Source organism: Pipistrellus hanaki (assembly GCF_964339955.1).
Source record: "Pipistrellus hanaki genome assembly, chromosome: 3".
In the NCBI taxonomy this organism is placed as follows: domain Eukaryota; kingdom Metazoa; phylum Chordata; class Mammalia; order Chiroptera; family Vespertilionidae; genus Pipistrellus; species Pipistrellus hanaki.
In genome coordinates, this window is record NC_140505.1 from 157,469,732 (window position 1) to 157,493,375 (window position 23,644).

At 41.0% G+C, this 23,644-nt stretch overlaps 1 protein-coding gene across 1 annotated transcript in view; it reads right to left on the minus strand.

Annotated features, from left to right (window-relative positions):
- SSPN (sarcospan) overlaps nt 1–20,580 on the minus strand; it is a 36,080-nt gene extending 15,500 nt beyond the window's left edge. Inside the window, exon 1 of the mRNA XM_084877272.1 lies at nt 20,007–20,580. Coding sequence (XP_084733398.1) covers nt 20,007–20,285 — 279 coding nt within the window. The 5' untranslated portion in view covers nt 20,286–20,580. The remainder of the gene's footprint in view (nt 1–20,006) is intronic.
- Between the last annotated feature and the right edge of the window lie 3,064 nt (nt 20,581–23,644).

Below are 23,644 nucleotides of genomic sequence, written 5' to 3' on the forward strand. Positions count from 1 at the left end.
CTCCTTAAAATGCAGGGGAACTCCTGTCTTCATTGCTACTTAAGTATGACCTCATTTCAGAGCCTATAGCCTACATGTGTCTGGTCAGTGGTTTGGGAAGCATCTCTCGTCATCAGTGAGTGTGCGTGATGTGACACTTCAGGCTGACAGGCATGGCTCGCTCCACCCCAAGTCCGAGCAAAGCAATCACCTCCAAAAATGCACCGCCTCTACAGTGGCATGCTGGGAAATGTTTAACCAGCAGTGGCAGGGGCAGGGTCCCATATCTGTATTGTGGCTGATTTCAAGCTACAGACGTGACATCACTGCGCACAGCATCAGGGTGGAATGTGCACAATCAGCTTTCACAAACTCATCAGAGATAGTCTAGCACACTTCTGCACTTCCACCACGTTTTCTGCGTCCCCTGAGGCCCTGCTCTTACAGAAGCGTCTGGTTGCCATGTGAGATTAGCTTGTAATTACAAATTATAGTTTATAATGTGTAGCCACAGGGGATTCCTTCCAAGGCCCCCTGTGAATGCCTGGAACTGTGGGTAGCACCATGCCCTACATATACCATGTCTTTTCCTATGCATGCATACCTATGTAAAGTTTAATTTTTAAATTAGGCATAGTAAGAAATGTACAATGATAACTAATGATACAATAGAACAATTAATACACTGTAATAAGAGTTCTGTGAATGGGACCTCTCTCCCCCTTCTCCCTCCCCCCCCCTTTGTCTTTCTCTCTCAGCAAACTAGCATGAATTGCTTTTTCCTTCACAATTTCACAGACAGAAGATTTGTTATTACTGTAAATCACAGCAGCCTCAGCATAAGATTTTTTTTTTCTTCCCTTATTAAGAACTTCCATGTTTTCACTTTAAAGGAATTACAGCTTCTCTTTGGCGTATTTTTATTGCCAGCATCACTACTCTTGTGTTTTGGGGCCATTATTAAGTAAAATAAGGGTCACTTGCACACAAGTAATGCAATACCACAACAGTCCATCTGATAACCCAGACAGCTCCTAAGTGACTAATGGGTGGGGAGTGTCCGCAGCGTGGAGACGCTGGACAAAGGGATGATTCATGTCCCAGGCAGAATGGAGTACAACAGCACGAGATTTCATCATTCTCTGCGGCACAGCAACCAGTTTCAAACGTATGGATTGTTTAGTTGGGGTATTTTACACTGAATATTTTCAGAGTGGCATTGCCTATGGGTAACCGAAACCATGGAAAATGAAACCACAGACAAGGGGGACTGCTGTATATGCCAGGAATTGACCTAAGCACTCTGCAGAGTATCCCGTTTGGCATTCCCACAAATCCTATAAGGTAGTTGCTATTATTTACCCCATTTTGTAGGTGAGGAAATTGAAACTCAGAAAGGTTTTATGCTCTTAAGGTCTCATAGCAAATACAGAGTTGATAGCTGTACCCGTCAAAGCACACAGCCTACCTCCTAACCATTGCATGGCCTGGCTGCTTCCCTGGTGGGATTTTGACAGCACTGTTGAGTGAAGAGCACTGCAGAGTGTGGAGAACATCCCATCACCTGCTCCTCTCCTGTGCTGAATGGTTTGAAGCCCACTCCTGAGACAGAGTGGCCAGGACAGTCCTTGAGGCCCAAACAAGTGTCTATGCTGCAGAAAGGTGGACCCAGTTTCTTCATACATAAAATGGGGAAAATAATACTTAGCTTACAATTTGTTTTAAGGATCATAAATAATGTGCCTGGAATTATAGTTGGCATTATTTTTTTCCATCTCATATGACCTCAAACTGTGCTACTATAACTTGCTCTGAAATTTGAGCAAAAAATAAATAATACATGTAAATGTAGGCCTCTATCACATCTTAGAAATAATCTCACCCTGTTCATTTAACAAATATTCATTATGTACCTACCACACCATGCCAGGTACTCTTTGAGGCTCTGGAGATACTACAGTGAACAAAAGAGACAAAAATCACTACCTTCATAGAGCCAATGCTTTAAAGTGGAGAGGCATATCATCTATAATAATAAAAGCATAATATGGTAATTGGATCTGACATCCTACCGGGTGGCCTTTCAGACAAAGCTGGGGCTGCGAGGGAAGCCCGGTCCCTGGTGCCTGCTGGCAACCAGGGGAAGGAAGGCCTACTCTTGCACAAATTTCGTGCATCAGGCCTCTACTAAACATATAAGTCAATGGATGTCAGTTGTTGAAAAGGGCTATGAAGAACATGGCATTTATCATCATAGCTTCTTCTCCATAAATATGATATAGTGTAATAGGAAACTACAAATAAGTCTTTAAAGTGATATATTTCTCTTAAGAATCAATTGGTAATGCCCAGCAACACATGAAAAAAAAAAAAATATGGAGGCCCTATCCAGTTTGGCTCAGTGTATAGAGCTTTAGTCTGACTGAAGGGTCCTGCGTTCGATTCTGATCAAGGGCACATGTCCAGGTTGCAGGCTTGATCCCCAATAGGGGACATGCAGGAGGCAGCCGATCAATAATTCTCTCTCATCACTGATGTTTTTTTCTTTCTGTCCCTCTCTTCCTCTCTGAAATCAATAAGAATATATATTTTTTAAAAGATAGTGGATTCGTGGTTGTTTCTTAGGAAAGCCTTTCTGGTTCTGTTATTTTAACAACACATATCCACTGTAAGTTACCTATGATCTCAGAAGTGCCATAAAAGATAATATACCTGCCCCTGAGAAGGGGCAAAAGGGAGTAACTATATCAAGTTTTACAGCAAAATGGGCTGCCTACCAAAAGACAGACTGAAGCAGTATGTCTTAGCTCTGGATCTGACAGACCTGGGTTCGAAACCCACCTCCAACAATTTCAGCTTTTGGCTTTGGACAAGTTAAATTCTGAGACTCACTTTCATCATCAGTGGCAGGATAACAATGAATCGCTGTGAGGATTACATAGGACAGCATATGCAAAGGGCTTAACAAATACCCAGAGCTCATGAAGTCAATACATATTTGTCAAATAAATAAAAGAATGCTTTCATTTAGTGACATGTGCTACTTTTGCTTTCATAGCAAGGACCCACTTTTCACAAATCTTTCCAATAGTGTTGACATACACAGTTTGCAAACACTTAGCATTATAAAACGTCTTTCCTTTCTGCTACAAGACTGTTTATTACCTACTACCCAGGAAATACCAATCTTGGTAGTAACTGTGGCACACTGTATATATTTTTCTGGTTACTATTGTGGTTTTACAAACACAAGCATTTAATTTCTGAAAAAATGCTGTTCAGCTAAAAATTTTTCTCTCCACAACAGATCCAAAATTAATATTACTTTTTAAAAAAAAAGCATAATTGTTTCAGCCAAACTTAGTGCACTGATATTAATGGGAAATTCCAAAAGTAATAGCCATGTAAGATTCAAACTCATGAATCTATGGCAGAGATGACTATTGATCTGAGGGACCAGACTAACCATCTGTCTCTAAATATTACAGACATTAATGTACAGACATTAGAACCTGGGACGCATTATAACTTACCAAAAAAAAAATGTTTATTATTGGTTTTATTAAACCAAGCTCAAAGTAGTCGCTTATTTTCCACTACAAACAAAACTATAGCTAGCAACTTTTGCTTAGAATTGTTTCACTTGGCCTAACATATATCTGGAAGATATTCCATTTGCCTAGAGCTTCACAGTTTTGCTCTTATTTTTCTTTAGAGTGAAAATTGCCTACAAGGATTTCTAGTGCAGAAATGCTCTCTTTATACAAGAACGAAGTTCTACCCGGCCCAGGAAGAGGTTGGGTTTAACATACATCCTATCTGTGCATCTCCACATCTTTCTTTGCGGGTTGCATAGAACAATTTGTAATATTTACTTTGCAAAGACACCTCAGAGATTTTTTTTTTTTAAAAGATGGTAGAGATCTAGGTAAAAATAGGTCAGTAAAAAGGTAATTCTAGAAGACTAATTCTGTCCTAGAAAATTATTTATTTTCAGGGTCCAAAGAGAAAAACACTTGTTCAGCCCTATCCATTCAGTCATTTTCTCCTTTTATTATTATAACTAGAGGCCCGATGCACAAAAATTTCGTACAAGAGTAGGCCTTCCTTCCCCGGCTGCAGACACTGGCTTTCCTTCCACACCTGGGACCCAGGCTTTATTCCTCTGGCTGCCGCCAGGCAACTGAGACCCGGGCTTCCCTCCCTCTGGCACCCAGCCCCAAGCACCCAGGACCCCGGGTAGCTTTGCTTGAGCCTCAGCTTTGTCCGGAAGGACATCTGGAATGACTTCCCAAAGACATTTGGTCTATGCAGTCTAATCAGCATATTACCCTCTAATTAGTATAGATTATCCTTTTGCCTGAGGAGTACATATCTGACAGGTTTATGTCTGAATTACTGTAAATGCACAGGACTTTTCACCTGTGAGTACGCAAAGGCACTCAAACTGATTCAAAATAAATTATTTATGTGCTATTAATTGAATTGAAAAACAAAAGCAGGTCTACTCTTACTTAGAACATTGCTAAAGCTAGATCTCTTTGGAAACTAAGTGGTAAACATAAAATTTCTAAGAATTTATGAGGCAATCATTTTTATTTTTATTTTTATTTATTTTTTTAATGAGGCAATTCTTAAGGGCATGATTGCTCGTGTAATTGCCAGCAGTGAGGGCACATTCGCCTGCTCTGTTGTGGTAAAAGCTCTACTTGGTCAAGAAGTTAAGGAGCATGTACATAGGAGGCTGACATCTTCTTTAAGTCACATTCTTTCTGATTCAAAGTGGCGGATTTTGCCGAAACCGGTTTGGCTCAATGGATAGAGCGTCGGCTTGGGGACTGAAGGGTCCCAGGTTCGATTCTGGTCAAGGGCATGTACCTTGGTTGCGGGCATATCCCCAGTAGGGGGTGTGCAAGAGGCAGCTAATCGATGACTCTCTCTCATCAATGTTTCTAACTCTCTATCTCTCTCCCTTCCTCTCTGTACAAAATCAATAAAATATATTAAAAAACAAAGTGGCGGATTTTATCCTGATTTTAAAATATCCCATAACCAGAAATATACAGATTTCCTCTGTGCCTGTGGAGTACTGGTTCCAGGATCCTCACAGATACCAAAATCTATAGCTGCTCAAGGCCCTTATATAAAACAGCATAGTTTTGTACATAATCTTCACACATTCTCCTGTGCACTTTAAATCAAGCATGTCAAACTGAAAGGCTAACATGGGCCAAATAAACAAGGTGTAAGTTTATGTGGGCCGCAAAAAAAAAACAAAAGCTTCAATTTTCATAAAAACCAAGGTTTATTTGGAAAAGTATAGTATATAAAATAGAACAAGAGCCATGATAAAATTAATGTTTTCTTCCAGACTCTTGGCATCTCTTCTTTGGGGGAAGTCTTGTTCGCAGTGATTACTTTCAAAACTGACCCAAGGTGAATGTCAGTACTTCTGGATCTGACGGGAGACTTATTTCCTTCCATAATAGTAAATAACTGCTCACACTGTTATATTGGCTGGGCCACAAAAATATTCACTGTGGGCCACATGCGGCCCACAGGCTACATGTTTGACATGCTTGCTTTAAATCATCTCTAAATCATCTCTAGATTACTTGCAGTTCCTAAGCCAATGTAAATATCATGTAAATAGTTGTTATATTGTATTGTTTAGGGAATAATCATAAGAAAAGGTCAGAACATGTTCAGTACAGAAGCAACCATCGTAGGCCTAATTACATAGTACGTACACGTCAGCAGCAGTTTAATATTTTTTCAAATATTTTGATCTGACATATACATATACAATTTTGGTGTATATAAGCATGTAATATACACTAAGTGGCCAGATTATTATGATCTCTGAATGCATAATAATCTAGCCACTCAGAATATATACATATATATATATATATATATATATATATATATATATATATATATATTTTAGAGGCTCGGTGAATGAATTTGTGCATGGGTGGAGTCCGGCCAGCCTGGCCAGGGGGAGGGAACATGGGTGGTTGGCCAGCCTGCCTGCTGGTCGAACTCCTGGTTGAGGGGACAATTTGCATATTAGTCTTTTATTATATAGGATATACACTGAGTGGCCAGATTACTATGCGTTCAGAGACCATAATAATCTGGCCATTAAGTGTATATTATATATCCTTTTACATATGACATTCTAGTATATCTTTGATTTTCTTAACCAGTGTTGCACTGTACTTTGCATTGCCTTGTAGTTTAGCAAGATCTGTTGTACAAGCACAGAAAGATGGGGAAGGCAAGCGAGAAAATGATCCTGATGGAACTGATAAGAAGTTGGAACTTGTGACCAGCAGTCAGATAAAGGACATGTGAATCCCCCAAATCCTATGGATAGAGTGTGCTTTCCTTGATGTTGCTGCCAAAGTAAAGCTGGAAAGCCAAAGAGATCAGTAAGAGATGGACCAGTGCAAAGTTGCTGCAATTTGTAAATTCCAAACCCTTGCTCGACCATGATTGCAGATAGCTCACCATTTTCCTGAGTGTTTCAATTCACAGAAAACTGGGAGGAAACTCTGACAACTATCCTAGTGCATGACTTATCAGGGATGGAAACATTCAAGTGGAATTCCTTTGGTTTGGTCTTATTTGAAAATTAGAACAGACTTGTATATCCATGTTAAGTTTCATATTTTATGAGAACTGCTGGGAATTTCTGCAATTATATCCTCAAAAGACAACGCTCACAAACAACAGAATTGGGAAGTAATTAAATTGGTTTGGGATGAAAACTGAGCTTACTAGTCATAGGACACGGATTGTGCCTTTGACCTAAAATGTCCTTTAATTTCCTCATTCTACAATTATGTACTCCTCTTTCAGCCATTTTGAATCCAGTAATATTCTTTCTTCAAACCCTGCTCAAGGGCCTCCTCTGCCCAGAAAGACTACCTTGTATGCATCACATCATTTATTCCTTAAAACAATTCAATAGGTAAATATATATATATGTATATATATATTAATATATTAATATATAAGTTAATATATTCAATAAGTATATATATATTTACTTATTGAATATATTAACTTATTGAATATATTAACTTATTGAATATATATATTACCCATTCTACAGGAAATATTGATTCCGAAACTTGCAAGTTAATTCAAAGATTTTTTAGAGTATCAAGAAATTTTATTTCTGCATAATATTAAGGACTAAATGATGTGAAACCCTTCTTCCTATAAAACACTTCTAAATTCTGTGAGCTTCTACAGGTGAAACGATGGAGCTAAGACCATGGCATAAAAGTAGGCTACACCCTTACACAACCACACACACTCAAAAATAATTAACCCACTAGCACTGAACAGCATCACAAAAATTGTTCTGTCTCAGCTGATGGTGGGTTGAAGATTTTGAGGGTTTCCTACTACCTGAATGGCATGAAACCTACTCCGGTGAGAAAGTAGAAACTAATTGGACAGAAATTCAGGGGGGGAGGAGGGGACACAGGATTTTTTCAACAAATAAGTTGTAGGGGGAGAGAGGGAGGGAAGGGAGAGAGAGGACAGAAAAAGAGAGAGGGGGTAAATCTTTGAGTAAAAAGAAAAAGAGAAATATATGAACCAACTGCAGTTTGTAGATCTTATTGAGACCCTGATTTTGACACACTATGAAGAAATATTCATGAATTAATCATAGATATTTGAACACTGATTTGATCCTTGTTAGGTGTGATTGGTACTTTATTTTTAGTCTTCATCTTTTGACTTACATAGTGAAATATTTATGGATGAAATGATATAACATTTGGGATTCACTTCAAAATAATCCAGTGTGTAGAATATGGATATGGATGGAGCACAAAGACATACAAGTGAAGCAAGATTGATTATAAGTTAATAATTATTGAAACTGGTTGATGAGAACATGAGATTAATTAAATTATTTTACCAACTTTTGTGTATGCTTGAAATTTTCCATAATAATAGGTTAAAAGAAAATAATGGTTCCTGGCTCATACCAGTGGGACACCTGGCAAGACAAACCATCTGGAAGGGTTATATTATCCAATAGACCACACAAAATTATCACTTATTAAGCCTTTTGGAAAATGAATTCACAAACCAATTATAGAAGACACATGAAGAAACAACTTGTTAGTGAAGGCCAGCATATAAGCATGTGTACATGTTCTCTCTTTCTCTCTCTCTCAAAATTAAGTCACCTGAATTTGAAATTATAAAACTAATAAATATGGCCTATAAAACTTGACAAATCTGCTTGTAAATAGGAGGTTGTTTTATTATCCTCTATGTAGGCTACTATAGATTTAGAAATTTTTCTAATTAAAAAATAATTATAGAATTGGTCAAATTTATTCAAATCCACACAAAAATGAAAATAAAAAGGATAACCAAATTTTTTTTTAAATAGTTACAAATTGGTAGACCTTGAGGTCTACCTAAATTTGTTTTAATGCAAAGCTGGAGACCCTCTGACAATCTCAGCCTTCCTCCCCTTTATCTTTTTTGAACTGCCCAGGTAGGACTAATTACACCCTCCATTGTGCTACTTTCTTCAGGGCACCACTTCAACAGTTGGTTTTTTAAACTACATTGTAGTTACCCTGTTTCCCCAAAAATAAGACAGTGTCTTATATTAATTTTTTCTCCCAAAGTTGCACTAGGTCTTATGTTCAGGGGATGTCTTATCTTTCCATGCGCTAGGTCTTATTTTCGGAGGATGTCTTATTTTCAGAGAAAACACGGTAGTTGTAGGAGTGTCTTCTACCAGACACGGAGCCCCTGAGGGCCTTGGATTGACATATGGAAAGATAAAGAGACACTGGTTAAGATGTGAAAAGTTTCTGTTTTACTAGTAAGTCCTCTTTCTTTCATAGGGCTTTGTTCTACTTCTTATCAACCACCTAACTCGTTCTTATGATGATTTATCAAAAGCTAACTGTCAATAAGTTTTATAAATATCTACTTTGCAGAATAATCCATTTCCAAAGACTATAAGCAAAACGAAGATTGTGTTCCAACATTGCTCATGAATCAACAGGAGGGGTATAATCGCTCCATATTTGTGGGGAAAATAAACAACCTATCAGTGTATTTGTTTCACTGTGGGGTTTCTCCAGTCCTCAGAGGGGAAAGGAATCATGGACATGTGAGTTTTTGTGTATTCTAGGAGTATAGTTATAGGCTGGGATTTATTACTCAGGCATAATTAAGTAGTTTCTCAAATTAAGTCCCTCTTTAGAAATGACTGCAGAGATAATTCTACATTAATACCCCTGGTTCACCTATCTGAAATAGTAAAATAAATAAAAACGTAGGAAATAGCACAGTGTACAGCAGTTATGCAGTAAATCAATATAAATTCAATTATATAACATTGTAACAGGAGTATGAATGACAGAACCATCCAGTTCAACCTTTAAAAAATATTATCAAGTGGTTTTCTAATTGAGAGCACTTTAAAAGACACACACACAAACAGAAACCAAGATATAACGGAACATTAAGGGACATAAAATATTATTTCTCCTTTGAAAAGTGTTTTGTTCTTTTCAACATGAAGAGGTCAGTGTCCCCAAGCAGCCTGCAGCCTTTCCAACATTTCTCCTCTTCCCTTCCATGGCAACATGGGTTAGCGAGACACTGAGCTTTTTGTGAGCTTTTTGTGATGTGTGTGTGTGAGGAGCGACGCTTCAGGGAGGTCTTGAGGTGGAAAATTTGTGACGCACTGGCTTCGGTGACTGAACAAGAATTATTTATCAAGGGTTCTGTTACACAATAGTTACGGTCACCCTATGCTCATTTTAAAAATTGTATTTGGTCTCGAAGCTCTTAACTTCGATTGAAGCCCTTGAATAGGCACCCCACACAACTTGTTCATGGAATGATTATGAGATGGAGCCAACCAGCGTGCACTGGATCCCTCTAGTTTGGAATCTCACAAGCTGAAAGCACGAAATACCCTTATTGAACAAGTAACGTGTAAACTAACACAGCCGCGTTCTGTCTTGAAACTGTGTGCAGTCACGGGGAGATGACCTTTTATTGATTACTAGAGGCCCAGTGCACGAAATTTGTGCGGGGGGGGGGGGGGGGGAGTGTCCTTCAGCCTAGCCTGCACCTTCTCCAATCTGGGGTTCCTAGGGGCATGTCCCTGTAAGATCTGGCCTACACCGGCAGTCAGACATCTCTCTCACAATCCAGGACTGCTGGCTTCCAACGGCTTACCTGCCTGCCTGCCTGCCTGATTTCCCCCTAACCACTCCCCTGCTGGCCTGGTTGCCCCTAAATGCCCTCCTTGATAGGCCTGGTCACTCCCAACTGCACTCCCCTGCAGGCCTGGTCCCCTCCAACTGCCTTCCCCTGCTGGCCATCTTGTGGTGGCCATCTTGTGACCACAGGGGGTGGCCATCTTGTGCGAGAGTGTGATGGTCAATTTGCATATTACCTCTTTATTATATAAGATAACGTGTTCACCTTATGAGTCCTAGTTTGCCCTCTCCTGGCCTTGGCTGCTCCAAGGGAGAATCATCCCGTGTTTTCCCTAATTGCACAGCCCCCTCCACCTTCCAACAGAACCGATCAAGACTGGAATGCTTTTCCCTTATCTTGGAAAGGGCCGCCTTCATAGCGTTCCTGGCACAGCTAAATGGGGGGTAGAGCTCAGCCCGAGCCTAATAGCCTGATCTGTGTGCCGCACCTGATACTTTAGAAGGAGCTGGAAAGTGTTTCGTTTGCCTCTCCTCACCCACCCCCCCAACCCCTCTCCTCCCCCCTCCTCCCCAGTAATAAAGCTAAAACTCTCTCCCTAGTCAGGGTCTTGTTAACATATTCACAATTCCCCCTCTTTTCTTGTCACCTGTCACTATCTTCCACAGGAGAAGAGCCTTGATAATACCCTATCTTAAAGGGGGGGAGGTTTCGTGGCTCATTACAATGAATGCTGAATCCAGCACTTTCAAAACAACAGTTGAGTGGGATGCCACTGAAGCAGCGTCCTCCAGCTTCCTTACAGCCTCTCCCAGCCCCAGGGCACCCCCGGCCAGAGGGGGGGAGCTGCTTATTTCTCCACCAACCGAAGCAGGCCCCAGAAACACTTCTTTGGCAGAATCTGAGAAGGCTTATTTATGGACAAACCCTGTGCTTTCTTATGTCCACTCACTTGCTGGCCTTAGGCCAGCGCCCGGGACACAGCACTGAAGTACATTCACGACTGTGCTGGGCAGGGCATACGGCTCTAGCAACATTAGATCAAGAGTATCAACCTTAAATATGTTCAAAAATCACACCGGAGATATCACCGGGTGCCCCTGGAACGCCGGCTGTGCCTTCACTTGCCACTCGTTTTGGAACTGGGATTGGAGCAGCTGTTGAACGAGGCATATTGGACTGCTCTAATCGGTCTTATCTTGTCTTTCCCTCTGGGATGGCTGGGGTGTGTGTAGCACTTGACAGAGGAAAGCAAAGTCCAGTGGGGATTTGTAAGCAGGACAAACAGGATCCTCTCAGCAGCAGCCTTTGAAGATCTGCCAAAGGGAAGGGCTACCTCAGAGATGCAGGCTCCTTCCTCTAAGAGGATGTTTTATCAAGAGGCCCAAGGTGGGAACAGCCCGGGGGGTTATTCTGGCCCTCTCCACAAAACCAAGAGTATGACTCTCACTTTCAGAATCATCATTAAAAAAAATGAAAGCAGCAGCTGCATATTGTAAAGAAGAGCCGAGAGGCTTTCCTTGGGTTCTGAAATCACCGCACAGGAGATCACGGCCCCTCAGAGACAGAGGGCTCCTCTAACGGCTGCACAACTGAGCATCCTCACAGCACCACTCAGCTGGCCACCCGCATTCCCTTGCCCCAGAAGCCGAGGCTTCAGCCGGCTAGAACCTGACGGGTCACTCTCCCAGCACTACAGGAAGGCAGAGACTTACCAAATGGTGGCTCCTATGCCTTAAGGTGCTAATGCAGCAAGGAAATGCCTGTGCTACCCTCAGACTGTATTCACCAGCTACTGTGTTTTACTTTGGCCGAAGTTTGACAAAAGACAGAATCTCTAAACACAGTTAAAACAACCGCCTCCGTGTGTTGCATGCGAGCACAGAGCCACACCACCTCTTTGCACCGTCATGTGTCAGGTTACTGGTTCAGAATTCTCATCAGAAATATTCAGACTTCTGTCCCATGAAAACCACAGAGCCTTCTCGAATAAACGGACAAATGAGCTTAAAAATGGAATACTACGCCGCTATGAAGAAGAAGAAGAAGGAGGAGGAGGAGGAGGAGGAGGAGGAGGAGGAGGAGGAGGAGGAGAAGGAGAAGGAGAAGGAGAAGGAGAAGGAGAAGGAGAAGAAGAAGAAGAAGAAGAAGAAGAAGAAGAAGAAGAAGAAGAAGAAGAAGAAGGAACTCTTACCATTTGCAACAGCATGGATGGAACTGGAGACCATTATGCTAAGCAAAATAAGCCAGTGAGAGAAAGATAAATATCACATGATCTCACTCATATGTGAGATATAATGATCAGCATAATTTGATGAACAAGAATAGATTCAGAGACAAATGGGGAGGGGAAGTTAGAGAGCAACCAAAGGACTTGTATGCAGTGCATTAGCATAATTAATGGACACAGACACTGGGGCAGTGGGGTGGGAATGGCGGGGGGGTGGGGGGGGGAAGGGGAGTCAAGCAGAGAAAAAGGAGACATATGTAAAATTTAGACAATAAAAAAATAAAATCAAGTCACACATCATATATATTTATATATATATATATATATATATATATATATATATATATATATATATATATGATGTGTGACTTGATTATATATATATATGTAAAGAATAACTGAGGTGTGAACATCCCTATGGACTGAATTGTGCCCCCACCCAGTTGCATATGTTTAAGCCCTAATGCCTGAAGTGACTGAATTTGAAGATGGGCTTTTAAGAGGAAATTAAGGTTCATATAGAGAGAACAGGCTGACAGCTCAAGGAGGTGGGGGCTGGGGACGAGGGGGGAGAGAGATTCAGCAAAAAAAAAAAAAAAAAAAAAAAAAAGAATACAAAAAGAGAAAGAACTCATGGACATGAACAACAGTATGGTGATTGTGGAGGGGAGGGCGGCAGAGGCGGATATGGGGAGGTGGGGACAAATGGTGATGGAAAAGTAAAATAAAGAAAAAAATGATGTTTAATATATCACCGTTACAAAAGAGGTAACTAAGTTAAATGAGACCATAAGGATTGGATCCTGATCACACAGGACTGGTGGCCTTACAGGAAGAAGTGAGAGAGCGCCTTTCTCCAGGTGCATTGGGGGGTGCACAGTGAGAAGGCGGCCCCCTGGGAACCAGGGAGGGACCCTCGCCAGAGCCTGCCGCTGCGGAGCAGACCAGGAAAGGACAGGAAGTGTATTCTGCTTGTTGCCACATGTGTAGGCATCCACATATGAGTTTTAAAATTAACCAGGGTGATCGAGTGTGCTGCCTCGCTCAGGCATCTGACAGTTACTCCTGCCAAGTTTCATATCAATGTGCTGAGATCTGAGGCGGCATCCCAACCGGTTAAAAGGGATTCTTCTGAAAGCGGCTTATGTATAGTTTATGATTTAAATGCTATTGCCAACATTCTTCTTTAAAAAAAAAAAAATGTTCCTCTTCAGCTTAAGAACTCACTGTAATAAACCTGGACTGGAATATTCACAAGAAGCAAAAACTACCGAGTTAAAACACAACACCATGAGGTCCCATCCGGCTATAGATTTTGACGGGCTCTTTGGATCAGCATTTCTCTAGTTTGCCAGGATCTGGGCTCAAACAAATGAAGTGTATTTTGCAGTGAAATGATATCTGATTAAACTTTAATGATGAGATCCCATAACTGTCCTGCAGCAACATGGAAATATGCAACTGAACTCTTCGCATGCCCTTGGGCATGACCTTTAATGCCGAGGCTCACCCTTCCGTGCACAGCACAGGCAGAGACCCAGTTAAAGAGCACCCTTCACAGAGACGGCACAGACAAGGCGAAAGGCAAGAAACAGTCCAGAAAACCTCCATTTCCTCAGAAGAAGTTTAAAGCAGACATTATATTGGCAATCTAAGAAAACTGTTAGACCACATATTGGAAAAACATATGTCATTGCTTTCTTTGTTGAAGAAAGACACCCTGCATTCAGTTATAGTCATCCTAATTTGCTCTAATTTGTCCTAATTATGGAAATGTAAAATAAATTAAACAATCTCTTTTTCCTCCTTTTTTTTTTTTTTTTTTTAAACCCTACAGGCATTTTATGACATGAAATAAACGTCTCTCCAACACTAACCTAATATGTTCTGAATATTTCTGGAACCCAAGGACCCCAAGAGATTTCTTATTGTTACCTCAGAGTTCTTTTAAATGTTACCGATAACCTTAAATTTGTCTGCAACTATAGTTTTTAAAATGTTTTTACATAAGTTCAAACAGGAACTCTGGTCATGCAAGTATAGAATAAATAGAGTTCCACTCTACACTTTTCAGGTACCCATTATGTGTGAGGAGATACTTAATATCTCCATGGACATATATTTAAAGAGAACGAATTTCTCTATTTTAATTCTATATACTAGTATTTCTATAATAATAAAAATTAAAAATAAAAAACACCACAAATGATGATTGACATCTCAAAAGTATTCAGAGATTGACTTTCTGAGTTGAACGTAGTCACACTACTGGATTGAAAATATGAGGACCTGCCTCTTCTCCTCATCTTAAAATGAGAAAGAAGAATCAGGGATCACTGTCTCCATGTATCAGCACTCTCCCTCACGCCTTTATGTATCTGGCTTAGTATGAGGCTAGTCGAAAGGGCAAAGCACATTTCTCCTAATATTCTGAGTATCAAATGATTTTGTTCAATCTTCACCTGCCTTATCCTTTATTCTGTATTCCTAAAATTCTTTCAGGCAACATGTTATTAAATTTATTGATATTCCCTTTTATTTTCATATGCATTTTACATTTAATTGTTTGCCCTATTAATTCGATTACATTTTATTTATACTTAGTAGGAGGCCTTCATGTATAAGATAATTTTCCTACCATTACTTATTATAATAAATTGAGTTAGGCCATGTAATTATCACCCCTCAGCTCCCAATAACCCTGTGACAGTTGCTATGATAAAATTATTTCCCAGAGGTATCATATATGCAACATTAGATTTTGGAAGCATGTTAAAGTCCCGATATAAAAAGTAATGCATTATTGCGCAATGTATTTCTAAAATATAATTCCAGATTAAATTGCTCAGATGTCAATAAACCTATATAGAAAATTGATACCATTTTTAGTTCCTGCCTTGCTTTAGGATCTGTCCATAACCCAATGCCAAGCCTTCCTCACTTCCAGTTTCTTTTCATAACCATGACCAAATTATTTAGCTAAATCATCATATATCAGTTTCTCTACTTAAAAATTATGGATAATAACAATATCTGTTCCAATTACTTGCTATATATCATATACCTAATTATGAATTTCAGGGTATAATCTATTTTAAAATAAATAACCACTCAATTTTCCCTACCATTAAATCAAATTAAAAATAGATTTTTAAAATTGAATAAATCTGCATTTTGAACTCCTTAGAGTATGTCAGATTCTTGACAGGACTCTTAATCATGACAGATTGATATAGTGAGTTTTATGAATGATATTAAGGAAATGAAATATTCTTCCCTTCCTTTTAAGCCCTTTCCTTAAATTTTCTGATGTGATATCTATCTATTTATCTATCTATCTATATCTATCTACATCTATCTATATCTATCTATATCTATATATCTATCTATATCTATATATATATATATATATATATCTACATATATATCTATATCTATCTATCTATATCTATATCTATCTATATCTATATCTATCTATATATAAATATCTATATATAGAGAGAGATATCTCAGGATTTTTATTCAAGTTGTGTGGGGTATGGGAGCAATAGAGAGAGAATTAGGAAAGCTAAAAACTACAATAGGACAAAGAAACCCCCATTTTCCATGAGACTATTACCTCATTGGTAAGGGCCAAGAGACTAACAAATACTAAGCATCCCCATTGGGGATGAGAGACAAGAGTCTGCTCTTAAATTGACTTCAGAGTAGAGGTGCCAAAACAAATAAATCACTGTAAGTGAAATGCTTTGAAAGGTAAATGGACTTTAAAAATTTTTATGTGGGTTAAGTTTTGTAATCGGAAGTATTCATTACTGTCAGATATGGTAAAGGCACGTGTCCATCAGGATCTCCAGAAATCTCCTCCTGGTAGATAATTCATTATTTTTTGACCAATACCTAGCACAGTGGACACCCCCAACAAATGTTACTGAATGAAGAAAAATAAGCCAAAGTTCACGTACTCCAAAATTGTATTCATTTGAGCAAGAAGTAATTAAAGGCCCAAAGTTCTCAGATTCCTTCAATCCATACTCACTTTTCATCAGTAAGAATTCTGGAATGAGAGCAACCTTAAATGCCTATTTGACCCAGCTACTCAAGCACTGGTAGAATAAAAAGCAGAGCAAACGTCTACTACTTAGAATTTAGCCAAGTTCATCCTCAAAGACCCTACCTTTAGCCAAGTTCATCCTCAAAGACCCTGTTTCACTTTGCATTGTCACTGTGGTATGGCTTACAATCCTGAAGCCATTATAAAGAAATTGAGAGAAATGGCACTTTGACAAGTTACTTTGGTCTCCATAGTGGCTCCATTCTATTTTTTTTTCCTTTACAGGAACTTTTTGTAACTGAGGTAAAAATACTTCAGTCAGGAAGTCACATTTGTGGATAGGCAAGAAACAGCCCATATGTTTTCCTAAAGTTTCACTGGCCATAACTCTCTGGTCATAGATCACCAAGGGCTTCTTCAATCTATAACCAGAAAGCCCCTGGATATTCAGCAAGTCACCTAAAAATTGGTCAACAAGAAGTCACCTCAGTGGCTAAATCCCTATACCAAGATTCAATTATGGGAATGGCAATGCCCCAATCCCCAGGTCATTGAAAAATGAATAACTAACATGAATTAAGTGTGCAAAGCTATTGATAGGGTGAGTGCATCAGTCTGGGGTTCCTGCTTGAATTCAGCCTAAATTCTGAAAGGAGGTTCGACTTTGCCTTTAGCCCCAGGGATTGACCTGCCCTGCTATGGTCTATCAGGTCTCTTAAACAGGACCAGAAGCACCCCATATTTCTAGGCAAAATGATCTAGGGGGTGGGGGAGATCCTTTCCTCCAAGTTAATTTTTATAAACCTCCAGAGAGATTCAGAAAGTACTGGGCTAATATAATACCACTAAGATTGCTCATAGTAACTTGATAGAGAACAGAAAAAGTGAGACAGCCAAATTGCTATCTCCTTCGGGGTTCAAACTAGTCTGGAAACTGTAGCAAGTCCAAAATGACTGTCCTGCAAGACCAGAGATAGAACGGAGCCACTTCCAATCTGAAGAGTGCCACTACTGATGATGGTTTCGCTCACTGCTAATAAAAAGAGCTGACTCAGTGAATGCTCACCATTAGCCAGCACTATTCTAAGTATTTGAACATGTCTTAATTTATTTCATCCTCAGGACAACCCTAAGAGGTAGGAATTATTATAAGCATAGGTTTCGTCAATGACAAAACGGAAACCTGGAGAGGTTAAATAACTTGCCCAAGTTACTCAGAGAATAATGGCCGAGGGAGGACTCCACACCAGGTGCAGTGTTTGTGCGTCTGCCTGTCCCCATCCTGCCTTTTCCCACCCCTGAAAGCTTGGAAGCGTGCCCCATGCACAACCACAGGCAGTGAGATGAGGACAAGCCCGGTGTCTGTGGGAGGCAGTGTCATGTTGCCTGCAGCGCTGGCCCAGCTGGGATGAGAGTTTGTCCTTGCCTGGCTCCTCTGGGGCACTCCTCATCGGTCCCAGGTCATCTCCGTGACCTGCTCAGCTCTACAAACACACTCCACGTTTTCTAAAGAAAGCGTGAGGTTATAAAGACCGGGACAGATATCACTACAAAAAAACTTGAAGTAGATCCTACATTATAAACTAGAAAACAAGAAAGAAGAGAGACGTGGCTATAGATAACACTTTTTGTGCCACATGCAGGGATTATCCATAGAATACTCCTAATAGGAGCTCCTGAAATTTCAGAGTTGCATAATTTGTATGGTCGGCCTTAAACATCAAGACCAAAAATTTTTCCCATCTAATTTGCTTTCTTTTGGTACTGGGCTTTTCAAAGTTGAAATAAAGAAAAGATAGAAAACGCATTCTCAAATGATATTCAAAACCATTGATGAAGGAGTTTCATTCCTTTTTTTCCCCTTTAATTTGCCTAGCATTCAAGTCCTCTGGTAACTTGACAGTCATTGGGGTGACTAAAATACCCAGTATACCTTAGTGAAAAGCTATTTTTAAAATCACTTGATTTAGAAAACTCCAATCATGATAATTTCGTGGGGATTCTTAGTACACAAATTAAAAGTTTTAAATTGCTTGGCAAGAATTTGTGAGTTCGAATAATCTTAATTAGGAAAGCCCTACCTTGATGCATATTTATCAGTTGTTTTTAGCATCTGCCCTGATACAAAATTATTTTGAGGATTGCTCTGTGAGTTATAGCTCCCGCGGTCACTAATAGCAGTAATGACGCAATAGGAGACTAGGAGCCAGAAGGGTGATTCCAGTCTTGCCTGACTCCGCCACTCCTAGTCTCTGGATCCTGAGAACGTCCCTTAACTGCTCTCAATCTGTTTCCTCCTGTCCAAAGAGGAAACACACTTCCCACCTCAGAGTGTTGTTTCATGGATCAATGGGATTTCGGTAAACCACAAGGCACCATAATATAGCATAATGTTAAAACGGGGCTCTGTACAAAAATGCCATGTTAATCATTGTAGGACATTTCTCTTAATTCCGGGCCCTTATTCTGCAAGAGGTTTTAGAAAATAAACCAGACTCTACAGGCACATTATATATATATATATAACAACCAAATGTGGTGGCAGTGTGGCTCAATGGGAAAAGTGCCCATGTAATCTGGTGCAAAGGGAATCAACTTGGCTGATGTGGCAACTTTGCCAACTCATGACCCTCGGTTCTCCCATTTGAGAAATGAAGTAAGAAATATCCGATTAAGAATGATGTGGGAATTAGAAAAAATATATATAGGTAAGGCCTCTAGCAGGACAGGCACACAGTAGGTGCTCAATAAATAGCACCCATTTCACATGCAAGAGGCCATTTCATTAAGCCAAGTATGCCTGCCATGGGCCTCCACACGCCCAACAGCTGAGCAGTGTTCTGCTCAGAACAGTACATCCATTAGCAGAGTCCCAAGGAAACCTCTGCCAGGGCCGGAGCCCTGGGCTGATCCCACTGGAGACTCCAGCAGATCAAGCGTGTGCTTGCTGCATTCGCGTTTCCTGCTTTAGGCCACACTGTTCTGTAAGATGTACTCATGGAACCTCACATGTGAAGAATACAATGAAGGCGAACCCATAAGGGCACCTCCAAGGACAGGATTTTTCCAAACCTACTTTTTTTTTTTTTTTACTAAGATGAACTACTTCGAGGTTCCTTGCTTATTTAGGGATAGGGGTAGGAGTGGGGGGTCCAGGGACCAGGATAAGGAAAAAGCCAACGTGAATCTGCTGTTGTTCTGGGGAGGGAGCTGTTCAGTTTGATCAAAATAAAACAACCTTTGGCCTCCCCAGATCCAGAGCGCGTTTAGAGTCAGGCCCCTTGGAGGCATTTGGAGCAACAAGCAGCAGAGAGGGCGCCAGTCCTGGGTCGCCCAGCCTGGCCCCCCGGGCACACCCGGGGCTTCGGGCATCCGTCCCCAAGCAGAGAGCGAGTTAGCGGCGTGGAGCTGGGGAGGGGCGCATGCAGCTGGGTTAGTTAGTGGTGCCTCGATCATGCGGCTTTGCATTCCTGCTCGGGCAAAACGCGCTCAGGCAAAAACAGACTCGATGCTTACAATGATCCCAGCCCAAAATGGAGTGTCCCTGACTAGCAGGGAGGGGCTGATGCTCGCCATGAGGAAGCCCACCACGGTCACGGCGATGCCCAGGCCCAGCTGCAGCAGGGCGAGCAGCAGCGGGAACCGGCAGCCGCAGCACGTCCGGGCCTCCTCCTCCCCGCACTCCTTGGGGAGCCCCTGGCCCTTCTTCGGCCCCATGTCGTCGGGCCCGGGGGCACTCCCGGCCGGCGGCCCCCCCTGCCTGCGCTGGCCGCGGGGCGGCCTGTCCTGGCCCATGGCGGCGGCGGCGGCGGCGCGGGCGGCGGGCGCGCGCGTGTGTGGGCGGCGCGCCCTGGGCCCGGGCGGCGCTGGGCGGGCTGAGCCTGCCCTGGTATTCGGATTACGGAGGCTGAACAAATATGGAAAACATTTGGAGCCGCCGGGCCGGGCCTCCAAAGGCCACAGGGAGCCCGCAGTGCAGCGGGGCGAGTCCAGGGGGGTCGCCAACTGCCAACGCGCTGGGGCGCAGCGCCCTGCTGGGCCCGCGGGCAGGGTTTGCCCAGAGCCCGTGGGAGCTGGAGAGGGTCCCCGGCCTCTCCAATCCCCTGCACTTTAAACAGGCTGGCTGCTAGGGAATGGGGTGGGGGTGGGGGGGCGGGGGATGATGCCTGTTGTCATCCTTTCAAACCCCAAGGTTTTTTTTTGTGTGTGTGTGTTTTTGTTCTCTGAGAGGTGCAATGCAAGGTGATGAATGTTTAAATCATTCCGGTTTAATTAATAGACAATTTCATCTAAACTAGGCATCGCTGAGCCCCAAGCTGTGACATCGTTTCCAGAAGCTAAATTGTTTTTTCCCCCCCCCCGACAAAGGCACGGGCGGGCTCTTGTTCTTTTTTAAATTCTGCAACCCAGCTGACAAAGGCGTCTGTCTCTCCCATTGAGGTATCTGCTTTGGAAATGACTGTTTATAGAGGTGCTGGGCTCATTGTGAACTCTCTCGCACGTATTTGTTTTTGAAAGCTCTTTTTAGCTGTGTATAGGGAGTCCCCAGCCAGTCTTCACTAATTTCCACAACAATGCCTACAGGGGGGTGGGGGTGGGGGTGGTATTAGGCAACTAGGACTCCTCCGGCAGTTGTCTCAGGCTACATTGAAGACATTCTAAAAGCACCTATAGTGTGCAACAATATTAAGGATGTTCAAGGAAGAATTTGGACCCTGCCCAAAGTCAGAACTAATCAATAAAACGGATTCTTCTTATTCCCACATACTTCCCAGTACCACTTAGAATTTCAGTGAAACCACTAAGAAACCATTCCTTCCCTTTGGAGTGTTTATATATTAACATTGGTATGGTCACATGAACAATCAGGAAGCTGTATTAAAAAAATAAATGGTGTTGCCAAGATACTAGAATAGATACTCCTAGATTGTTCTATCTCAGCAAATTTAAAGTCTCACTCTCTGCTCTGTCTCCTCAGAAGTATACCCCAATTGTCATCAGCTCTCCTTGTAAACGGCCTAGTCCACACAAAGGTACCTTTGAAGATATAACATATATTCTTCCTTCAGTTATGAAACCTTGCTTCTGGATCAGTGAGGAAAATGAGGTCCTTGGAAGGCATGCAGTAGCTTAGAAAGCAGAATCCAAACCTCACACCCCAGTGTTCCCACTATGACAGCAGAAGCAGCCCCTCAACCTCAGGAGTTGCACTGACATAGGGTCACGGTCAGCTGCTTTGGGCCATTACACCATTTGGATTTCTAGGGAGAACAGACAAAAGCTGGTGTTACACAAGGTGCCCACCTGATTTGGGCATGACCAAGAACAACACAAATGACGAAACAGAACAATATTTACTTTCTTCTGTGTAAATATACTAAACATTTTTAGGAAACTAATGGATGACCTGGAATTACTTGTTAGTATGAATAATATAGCTTCCAAATACTGAGTCTCTATTCTGTTCTGTGACAAACACATGCTAGGTGCTTTACATAATTTACTGTTCCTCCTTAGAAACATCTTATAATTACAGTTTCCATTTTTTAAAATGCAAAAATGAATATCAGAAATATTAAGTAACCAGATTAATAAGCCACACCCCTAATTGGGGATGGAGGTGAAGGTAACCAAATGTGAACTCCTGTGAATTACCTATAGGCAAACAAATGGGTGTTAGGCTGTTTAAATTGTTAGTGATTTTAAACAATTTAATGATCGTGGGTAGTATTTCATCTATTGCAGATTTAGCCATTGGCCTTGAACCTGTACAAAAATATGTTGATTCACCGCCATAATATACAGGGGCGGGCAACAGTAGGCTTACAGTTGTGAGTATGCAAAAAATAGTTTATTCTCCTATTACTATTTATTTATTATTGTATTATTTATTTCTATTACAACTGTAAACCTACTGTTGCCCAACCCTGCATACAATAGTTGATGGAGACCATTATTGCTATTCCAAATTTATAACTAGATACAAGCTCTATTGGCTAACCATACTGCTAGGCTGTCATTTAGTTAAGAATAAAATATCCCTGTTCCTCAAAACCTTAAATTAAGTATAAATTAGAATAAAGAATTGCACATACATTCTTTTCTAAAGGCTTCCTTTTAATTGCCTAGCTGAGACAAGTTACAAATGAAACCAGTAGCAGTGAACAGCAGCCCAGATAAATTGTAATCCTCTAGGGCTGATTACAACTGCCTACTCCAGTTTTCAGCTTCCAGCGAAGCAGGCAGCCGTATAGGGGGCCTTCCACCTGCTCAGATTTCTGGCTGCATGCTGGGACCTGGGCCGGAGGGATTGATCTTTGGCGATGCCATGAGATGATATTGATGAGGACAATATTTTCACTTAATTCATATAGGAAAGTAGAAACAAAGAACAGGGTGAGGAAAGTTGTCCAAAGGTTATTGATAGAGAGTAATCAGGGCTAAAATGGGATCAAAAGGTCCTTAAGGATGCAGCAGGCAGAGCACTCCCTTTATTATATATTTTCCATGAGAAAAATCACCGTTTCCAGCTCTTCACATAGTTTAACAGGAATGAGCACGGGTTTTTTTAGTATTCATAAATTATAATGTCTCTCTTTTATAGGGTAAGCAATAACCTCTTCAGATATTTATATTACCAAGAAGAAAGGCGAAGTATAAACGAAGTGTTTTCAGATACTCTATTGGCTGCTCCTATAACTCAAAAATGATAGAGATTATAAATTAGAAAGTGCAGGAGAGTAGTCAACATATAGGATTTGAGATTATTTTGATCCTCTGGGGAAAATAACAAAATTAAGCTTAGTGTCTCTCTTTGCTATATCACAAATTCAACACTATTATTTCGAAGTGTTTCTGCTTTAGAAGTTCAGAACTGGGAAAATGATAACTCTTTTTAAAACTAGTGTCATTAACAAAATGGCCTTGGGAAATCTACCTGAAAATCATCTCCAAACTAACATATTTCTGAACACATGATCTTTGACTCACCAAGAACAAAATGATTTCAGGAAAAAAAATACTACAATTCCAAGGTCTATATCAAATCTCTTTAATGTATAATTAAATATATTAAAAATGCACAGTCAGATTTCATTTAAAGAAGTATCAGACACTCCAGAGAGAACAATTGAAGTCACCATTGGTTCATATGT